Raw genomic sequence first — 9,821 nt, forward strand, 5'->3', positions numbered from 1 at the left:
AAATATCTTAACATAGGAGTCCATAAATGTTATCACCATGGCAAACATATAGAGTCACGGCTGCTTCTTGTAAAAGAACATGGTATATCAGAACAGACATCGTATGGGATTCCTCAACAAGATAATTTCATTGATATGGGACATGTATTTGATCTTGACGAAGAGGGCTGCAGCTCATCCCAAACTGTGGTGCTTCAGGGATGTGCTGGGATTGGGAAAACAGCTGTGGTGCACAAGTTCATGTTTGACTGGGCAGCAGGAATGGTTGCTCCAGGAAGGTTTGACTATCTCATCTATGTTAACTGCAGAGAAATAAGCCATATTGCTAACCTTAGTGCTGCTGACCTGATCACTAACACTTTTCAAAATATAGATGGACCAATCCTGGACGTTATTCTTGTGTGTCCAGAGAAGCTTCTTTTCATTCTTGATGGATTTCCTGAGCTTCAGCACCCTGTAGGTAACCTGGAAGAAGATCTTAGTGCTAACCCCCAGGAGCAGAAGCCAGTAGAAACCCTCTTACGTAGTTTTGTGAGGAAAAAAATGTTCCCTGAATCCTCCCTGCTGATAACTGCCCGGCCTGCAACCATGAAGAAGCTCCACTCTCTGTTAAAAGAACCTATCCAGGCAGAGATCATTTGGTTTACAGATGCTGAAAAGAGAGCATATTTCTTGAGTCAGTTTTCAGGTGCCAATGCAGCAATGGAAGTTTTTTATGAGCTGCAACAAAATGAAAGCCTTGACATTATGTCCTCTCTTCCCATCATCTCCTGGATAATCTGCAGTGTCCTGCAGTCACAGAAAGATGGTGACAGGAGTCTTATGGGATCACTTCAGACAATGACTGATGTGTATCTGTTCTACTTTTCCAAGTGCCTCAAGACCCTTACGGGCATCTCAGTGTGGAAGGGACAAAGTTGCCTGTGGGGCCTTTGCTCTTTGGCTGCAGAGGGACTGCAGAACCATCAGGTCCTATTTGAAGTCCGTGACCTCAGGAGACATGGGCTAGGGCTATATGATATCAATTGTGCTTTTCTAAATCACTTTTTGAAAAAAGTTGAAGAAAGTGTCAATGTCTACACTTTCCTTCACTTCAGTTTCCAAGAGTTCTTAACTGCTGTGTTCTATGCTCTGAAGAATGACAGCAGATGGATGTTTTTTGATCGAGTGGAGAAAACATGGCAAGAAATATTCCACCAATATGGAAAAGGGTTTTCATCATTAACGATACAGTTCTTGTTTGGCCTCTTACATAAAGGAAAGGGAAAGGCTGTGGAAACTACTTTTGGAAGAAAAGTTTCCCCAGGACTTCGAGAGGAGTTATTGAAATGGACTGAGAAAGAAATAAAGGATAAATATTCTAGGTTACAGATTGAGCCAATGGACTTGTTTCACTGTTTGTATGAGATTCAGGAAGAAGAATATGCAGAAAAGATAATTGGTGATTTACAATCAATTATGTTGCTTCAACCTACCTACACAAAAATGGACATTCTGGCTATGTCATTCTGTGTAAAAAGCAGTCACAGTCACCTGTCAATGTCTCTGAAGTGTCAGCACCTAATTGGATTTGAGGAGGAAGAGCGAGCCTCTGCATTCATGACACCAGTCTTTTCACTTAATCAGTGAGTATATTAATGTCTTTTCTCCAGTGTTTTGGCCTTACGAAATAATGGGTATTCTTGTTTATTTCAAGTATTCAAGCATATGATTGTTTCTCGGTTGTCAATAAATAAAATGAATCATCTCCACTTTCCATATTTTATGTCAATCAACCCAGTAAGGATTTATTCAATATCTATCACATATTGAACACTAGCCTAGGTAGACAGTGAGGTAGAGTTAACATTTCTGAGCATTTATTATGTATTAGGCACTGTGCTAGCCCCTGTAAGTGTGTGTATATTTGTGTGTATATATATTAGTCTTCACTGTTACCTTGTGAATGTGCTTTATAATAATAAAATGTTACGAGCATGCAAGTCATCAAGATTATCTTTGAGGGCTCTGCTATTTTGGTGTTAATGACTACTATTAGAAAAGGTGGTAAACTTAACATTGAATTGGTCATCACTCTCCTCTACATATACTTCCATCATTGAGGCCTCAGAGAGCCCCAGGTTTGTAAGGGGAAGAATTGCACTCCTGCATATGTTGCCGTGAAGCCTGTGTTTTTTCCACGAGGCTTCCACCTTCACAATGGGTTCAGAGAGGCTCAGGTAAATCACTTATTTCATACAGATTCTATATACTGCAAAATACAGTTCTATTGACTTATTGACCTGTGTTATCTAGAAAATGCCACTGGTCATAAGTCCGTTCTCAGTACTTGGGTTAAGATGGACTTTGGCGCTCCTTTAGTTGTACGACCATCTGAGGGTTAGTGGACTTTGAGAAGAAGAGAGTGAGCAGAAGGCTCTACTTAGGGAATGTGTTAACCCGAGTCTTTTCCCTGATAGTTATATTTCCTCACTGGGCAGTAGTAGCATAGAGGTGGAAATCAATGCAGAGTAGGTGTGTCTGAGGGAGGTGGGGAGGGGAAGGGAAGTGCAGCAAAAGTGTTTGGGACTAGAGTGGAAGGAATAGGAGAGGTTACATGGACTTGGAGTTACCAAGGACCCTGGCTACAATGTTTTGATAAATTCATGACTGCTTCAGTCCAACTGTATATTATAAATTAAAATAATGCACAAATACATTGACAACTTTTAAACACTGATGGAAACAAAAAGGCTTCTGGTTCATTCTAGATTTCCAGAAAATCAGCCTTAAATGGAGTCCCTACCCCAGCCCTATTGCCTTTATCAAAGGGCTTAAACTTTCTTCAAAATTCACCCCAAAATATTCCTTTCACAAGCATATTGACTGAGAGTTTACTATTGAACTTTTCTAGGTTTATTTTGTTGTTCAAGTATAATTAATATACAGTGGCCTATTAGTTTCAGGTGTACTATATAGTGATTCAGTGATTCTAGACATTTCTTAGTGCTTGTCAAGATAAGCGTACTCTTAACCCCCTTTATTTATTTCACCAATTCTCCACCCACCTCCCCTCTGGCAACCACCAACTTGTTCTCTGTATTTAAGAGTCTGTTTATTTTTTGTGTCCCTATTTCTTTGTTCATTTGTTTTGTTTCTTAAATTCCACATGAGTGAATTCATGTGGTATTTGTCTTTCTTGGATTAATTTCTTTCACTTAGAATTATACCTTTTAGGTCCATCTGTGTTGTTGCAAAAGGCAAGATTGTAAATAATGCTGCAATAACCATAGGGATGCATATATATTATCAAATTAGTGTTTTTGTTTTTCTTGAGTATTCCTCAAAAATTAAACATAGATTTACCATATGATTTTTTTCTAGTTTTCAATCATTGATTTTTGTATTAGTACTGACAACCAAAATATAGTTTTATTGTAGATAGCTTGGGCAACTCACTTCTCTGAACCATTTGCAAAATGGTGATTATAATATCCATCATTGGGTTAAGGACCAGATAAGATGACTTGTATATGTAAAGTGCTTACCTTGGTGCCTGGCACACAGTAACACAGCTTGGGCTTTGAAGTCAGACAGAACTGAGTGCTGAACTTCATTTTGTTCCTACCTATGTGACCTTAGGCAAATATCTTAACTTTCCTTATCTGCAAAATGGGGTAATACTTCCTAAGGATTTTGGAAGAGGTAAATGAATACTAGTACCATAACAGAAGCCATAATAAGCCTTTTACTTAAAATTTTGTTTTTAACTATTTTTTTAAAATTATTTAAATTATTTTTGTTTCCCATCTCTTTTAGGCCCTTTGAGCTGCACAATATGCCAGTGTCTCGGCTACACTTCTTCTGCCAAGCACTATGTAATCCACACTGTAAAATCAAAGACCTGAAGTAAGTTGAACTTTGCTTTAAACACTTAGGTATTCGCAAGGTAGAGACTGGATTGCTAGAAATTGTACTTCCAGCTGATGGGACCTGCAAACAAAATATAACTAGTTCTCAGCTTCTCCATAGCAGAATAGCAAATGATAACATATGCTATAAACCTAGGAGTAGAGAGTTAGGCACAGATGCCTGCCAGCCCCTCCAGCCTCTGTCCCTTTTGTATATGCTATTTTTGCTGTAGTAAGTGGATGTCAGGTCTTATATATCTAAGAGATCTGAGGCCATGCCCTTCCTGGACCTACCCTCTTCTTCCAGATTCCGACTGTCCTCTTCCTTGGTTTTCTTTCAGTTGGGTTCTATCCCACTCCATGCAGCTCAGTGATCTTTTTCTCTCCCTTCATGCTTCACCTCCATCCCCTGCTGTTATTCCCCAAAGTGCCATTGCTCAGAAACTCTCCACCCCTGCCCTGACTTACATTCCATGCTCACTCTCAGGTATCTTATGTGCTTGTCAGTCTGCATCTTGAGCACATAGGCATGAGCCCCCTTGTTTCCAAACCCCTCACCATACAGATCAGTGTATGTTCTGCTTCCTTCCCCCTGTCCCAGAGGAAGAGGTGGCCTTTCCAAACCTCCCCAAGCAAGTAAATTCACTTCTTTTTATTTTTTGTATTTTTCTAAGCATTTAATTATTTCACCTTACATAACACAGAAGTATATAAAGATATAAAAGCCCTCCACCCTACTGTCCCATACCCCACCCCACCTTATACCCCAACATCCCCACTCCTGCATACCTTGCCCTAACCCTGACCTTACCCTCCCTAGGTAACACCTTGCTTGCTAAATATCTTTCCAGACCATTTTGTTTATGCCTTTTCAACCATCAACGTATAACATAAGGCACACATAAACATATATATGTATGTGTGTATATATATATATATATATATATATATATGCATACATATGCAGTTACAGAATTTTGAGGCGTTTTGTTTCATACACACAAAAAAACTGGCCGTTATATTTTATTTTTTTATTGAATAGTACAATGGGCATGCCTCCCAGTATACTTTGTAGTGTCTCTCTTCTACGTGTTTTGTGTTCTCAAGCTTTCTTCAGTTGTCTCCTCCCCCATGGTTCAAATTTCTCCCGTATTCAAAGGAACCCTCTCTCTGCCGTGTACCCCACTCCTCTTCACTGCCAGTTCTTGAAGAGCCCCCCTGCTTACACTTCCTCGATTCCCATTTACTCCTCAGTCCTTGTAGTGTAGGTTCTACCCCTTCCCAGCCAGATCTGTTCAAAGACAAAATAATACCAGATCCTTTGAACACTTTTCAACTCCTACTTTAGGGCCTCCCCTGCAACCCTGGGCACTGCTGAGAATGCTCTCCTTGCCACTTTCTCCCCACTGTTATGACTACTCCTAAGGACCTCTTTACCTCTATGGTTCTCAGCCAGTGGCAGTTTCACCCTCCAGTGGATGTGTGGCAATATTTGGAGACATTTTTGCTTGTCACAACTTGTGGGGTGGGTGCTACTGACCTCTAATAGGTAGAGGCCAGGGATTCTGCCAGACATCCTGCAGTGTATTAGATAATCCACCTGCAACAAAGAATTATTCAATCTCAAGTGTCAGGAGTGCTGAGGCTGGGAAACCCTTCCCTAGAAGGATGTTAAACAAGACCAAAGATATTTCTGAAAATGCAGGTTAGGGATCTTGTCCTCCATCCTGGTGGTTGTCCACACCTGCCCCAATAGGAGACAGCCTAGAGTCCTATCCAGTGGCTATAGGGATGAACCGGGGCCATTACAACTTCAGGCTCTAGATCTATATAGTCCCTGGGTGATGTCCAGGGCTCTTCTAGTTTTCTTACTCTGGTCCAGGTGTGACACTTCACCATCCTACCTGTGGGCTAAACCATACATTTAGTCTCCCTCAGCACCACTTAAGAGTTATGAAAAAGGAAACACACAAACTATCCTCTCCCCTCCTCTTTTCCCAGTCCACCCCCTTCCTCTTCTCATTGAGATATGTTTTATTTTATTTATGAATTCACTGAGGCCTTTGTAACCAAATCCCCTCCTCCTACTATTATTCTGTTGGTGTGTTTGGGGAGAGAATCCCTCAGGATTGCACCACACTTTGGTCCATAGCCTAGACCAGAAAACCCTCTGGGTAATATCATCTGCTGACTCACCTTGGAAGTGGTAGGGGTTCCCTGTTCAGATCTGCCTGTCCCCGGTTCTGCCACTGGGGATTGGGGAGGATTCTCATGTTCGGGGGCTATACAATCATAGCAGTCCTGTCTGCATCTGGTGCTGGTGTCCTCTGGATGCAGTCCTGAGGAATTTCCTTAGGGGTGGCAAATCTCTGCTGTGTTGTAAGCCCAGGGTTAACCACAGGCCTGTTTTGGTGGTTTCTCATGATATAACTTGATCAGAACACAAATAAGCTTCCTGTCCAGTTCATTCCTGGAGACTCTTGGGATACAGGAATCCTCACTACCTATAACTCTCTGATACTCCTCCCCAGCCAGTGTCGACATTTTTCTTGGATGATCTGTGGTTTGTGACTACTCTTCTGGTGCCAATTTATGACTTGGAAATAATCTGCTTGCCCAGAACAGAAACCCACTCAACTTAACTTAAAGAAAAGGGGATCTGTGTAGATTGGATTTTCATGCAGCACAACTGCAGAAAGTGGAAAGATGGTCAGACCACCACTGTCTCCATCTCTTGGGTTGCAGGATCAACTCCTGTGCTTCTGTGTGCCTTGTCTGCTCCCTGGGACCTCATTCTGGTATCCTCTAAGACACTTGGTTTCTATAAAGCACACAGTTCTGCTCTCTGACAGCCAGGACCAAGCCTTGGCTGTGGCCTCAGTATTCATGACTTGGCCTTGGCCCCAACTCCAAATGATCCACTGTTTCCTTGCCCAACACCACCCTGACTGTGGAATCTGCCTCTCTGAGAACCTGTTTAGCTAAGGATAGGTCAGATATCCATTCCTCCCATCATATGCAGCCTAGGTGGGGAGAGTGGTGGGTTGTTGTACACATGGCTGCTTAGGTTTACTAGATACCAGGGATCAGGAGGAAGACATATACTAACAAAAGCTATGGTGCTTCTGGGATGTGGAATGGTAATGCTCTGGAACACAAAGTGGGGGGTCATCAAGGCATGTCTCTCCCTATCCATCTACACCTCCACTTCCCACCCCACCTCCCTCCCACTCCCTTACCCCCATTATCCCACGTATCCCCTCCCCCACTCCACCCAGTCCCCTCCCTCACCTTTCCCCCATCCCTTTCAAAAATCGATTTCGCACTGGTATAGTTTTTTGTTCTGTTTGACATTTCTGGATTTACTGAGGGCTTTGTAGCCAGATTCCCCTCCCACAGCGGAAGCAAATTTCCCTCCGTGAAAAATTCACAGCTTTACACCAAGGGCAGTCCCAATCCCCGGGTCTGCGAAGTATGGGAGGTCTTCTGTGCTGATAGGGATCAGAGTCTCTCCTGTCTCTTTGGTGTTCTTGAGGGTCTTTTCCCTGGGACTCCACATTAGACCTCACACTAACCTCAGAGGGCCTCCAATGGGGAGATGTCTGAACCGGAGCTCCTACGGTGAATGGTGTTGCTGGTGGAATTGGTGTGGGTGCAGGTGGGAAGGGGGAAAAGGGGCAGGCATAGGAGTATGTGAATGAGGCAGGGAGCTGGACAGGAAGGTGTGATGGTGTGACTGTGGCCCTAGGCTTGATGGTCCCAGAAAAATAAAACATGGCTGTGTCCACTGACTTAAGATCTCCCTCCTTCTGCCCACTGGTGGTGTAATTTTTCTGCTCCACAGCTCCAAGCAGGTGCATGAGGCCTCCAACTAACTCCTTTGCAGCTTCTGTCCCTTCTGCATTCTTCTGTCTTCTTCTTTCTCTTCCTGTGGTGCCAGCAGAAGTAGTAGAAATACCAGCAGCTCCCACCTCCTGTACCTCACCTGCTACTTCTGTCCTAGTGGCCAGGCCTGCCTGCTCTGAGACCTGGACATGCTTCTGCGGAGACTGCAGCTGTTGGAGAGAAGTGGGTAGGGTTGAGACCCATTCTGGGGACAGTGAAGGGATGGGGAAGGGAGATGGGGCAGGGATCAATAAAGTTAATCTTTAAGACCTGGAGGAGCTTCCACTTCAGAAAGTCCCGTTCCCTCTGCACCTCTGCCAGGTTAGCCTGGGCCAGTCGCAGCCGGAAGGCTGCCTCTTTGCGTTCCATCTCCTGATGTGTAGTGAATTTCTTTAGGTCTGAGGCCAAGGTCTGTGCAGTGGACTTATGCAGTTTGGCGAAGTCATGCAGCCAGTGCACCCTGTGCCTGTGTAACTGGCCCTGCCTACAGGCAAAGCGCACACCTAGGGCCAGGCTGCTCCAGGCACAGGCCTCTTTGGCCTCACTGGACACTGTGCTGTCCTCCAGGATGGCCCTGAGTTTGTCTTCTACCTCCTCCCAGGGCAGGGATGTATTCTCGAGGTAGAACTCGGGGCCTTTCATGTGCCCAGCTATCTTCTCATTGATGAAGGTTACCACCTTGCCATGTTGGAACCCACTATTGGGGTCATCAGGATTCAAGGCCATGATGACTGAGTGCCTTAGGGGTTTGGCTGGCCCTGCAGAAATGAATAAACCAGTTGTCCTGTAGCCCCCCTTGTCCCCCTTCCCCTCCTTCCCACCCCACCTCGCCACCCCTCCCGTCACACCTCCACATCCCACCACCCCCTCCTCCTTCCCTATCCCCTCATCCCTCCCTTGCTTCCCCTGTTCTCACCCACCCCCTCCGTTTCCAACACCCCCCTCACTCCTCCCACCTTCTCACTCCTACCCCCCTCCCCTGTCCCGCCCCCTTATCCCCCCCTCCAGTCCTGCCCCTTGTCCCAACCCCTCCCCTGTCCCACCCCCTCACCACCTCCGCTCTCCCCTCCCACCACCCGACCTCAACTTCCCCTGTCCTGTCCCCTCATCCTCCCCTCTCCTGTCCTGCCCTCTCATCCCCTCCCCCACCTGGTGTTTCCAACCATCTGGCTGCCCTGCCCCTCTTTCCTCAGACCCTCTGAAAGGTCTCCTGACTGGTTTGCCCCATCCTAGTACACTTCCAGTGGGGGCCAGATGAGATGCAGGCTAACCACACCTACCTAATAAGCCCAAAGACAGGATACCTTTTCCTCCAAGGACTCTGGTAAAAGGAAGTCTTGGGCCCAACCCTAGAGTCTTTTACTCTGGGACTGTTCCAACTTCCAGTGATAGTGGGGGTGGGAGGGAATGAGAGAGGAAGGTTCCTTTCCAACTACAGTAAGTAAGAGGACCTGCTATGTTGTTGAAAGTCCTTGAAAGTGGGAAACACCAGGAGTGGTCAGAAAAGACTTAGAATGGAGAACATGAAGTACTTGTAATCAAATATAGGAAGTTCCACTCACTGCCATAATGGTCTGTCCCATACAAGGGGGCCCTTCCCTCCTAGAGATAGAATGTTCTGAAACAAGAGGCAGCCCCCAATCCCCCTGTGGCCTCCAGAATGACTTGGAGGAAGAGGATGGAGCTAGGGAACAGCTTCATTGCCCATTGGCCCAGCACTGAATATTGTAGTGACCCTAAGTGATCATAAATCTTGGCCATTTCACTGCCAAACCATGTCTTGAATCTGTCCAACTTCACTGCCCCCACCATCCTAGGTCAGCTACCCTTACTCTATTTCTTGCCCAGACTGCAGCCCTCTGATATCTGGTCTGTCTCCTGCCTCTTGGCATTAGAGGGATCTGACCATCTCACTTTAAATCTCCACTGAATTTGAAGCTTTCTGGATAAACCAGACAAACTTAAGGTTTAGTCCTACTTTGCCACTTACTTTACTATATGACCTTCTGCTGTAAATGAATCTTAGTTTCTATCTAGGGGTCTATT

At 45.0% G+C, this 9,821-nt stretch overlaps 2 protein-coding genes across 3 annotated transcripts in view; one reads left to right on the plus strand and one right to left on the minus strand.

Moving 5' to 3' along the window:
• Position 1: 1 nt before the first annotated feature.
• LOC115284321 (NACHT, LRR and PYD domains-containing protein 3) overlaps positions 2–9,821 on the plus strand; it is a 22,651-nt gene continuing 12,831 nt past the window's right edge. For both annotated transcript variants that reach the window (XM_029931016.1, XM_029931017.1), the window contains exons 1-2: positions 2–1,625; positions 3,799–3,888. In XM_029931016.1, the coding sequence (XP_029786876.1) occupies positions 136–1,625; positions 3,799–3,888 (1,580 nt within the window). In that variant the 5' untranslated portion in view covers positions 2–135. The remainder of the gene's footprint in view (positions 1,626–3,798; positions 3,889–9,821) is intronic.
• TEX13B (testis expressed 13B) lies at positions 7,237–9,085 on the minus strand. Its single transcript, XM_029931018.1, has 3 exons — positions 9,056–9,085; positions 8,046–8,533; positions 7,237–7,945 (listed from the first exon to the last, which is right to left on the minus strand). The coding sequence occupies exons 2-3, from the start codon at positions 8,499–8,501 to the stop codon at positions 7,253–7,255; spliced, it is 1,149 nt and encodes a 382-aa protein (XP_029786878.1). The 5' UTR covers positions 8,502–8,533; positions 9,056–9,085; the 3' UTR covers positions 7,237–7,252.

Source organism: Suricata suricatta, chromosome X (assembly GCF_006229205.1).
Source record: "Suricata suricatta isolate VVHF042 chromosome X, meerkat_22Aug2017_6uvM2_HiC, whole genome shotgun sequence".
NCBI lineage: Eukaryota > Metazoa > Chordata > Mammalia > Carnivora > Herpestidae > Suricata > Suricata suricatta.

Coding starts and splice junctions, on each gene's coding strand:
- TEX13B (XM_029931018.1), bottom strand. CDS start 8,501: ATGGCCTTGAATCCTGATGACCCCAATAGTGGGTTCCAACATGGCAAG. Junction 7,946..8,045: donor TGAAGTGGAAGCTCCTCCAG/GTCTTAAAGATT, acceptor TCTCTCCAACAG/CTGCAGTCTCCGCAGAAGCA.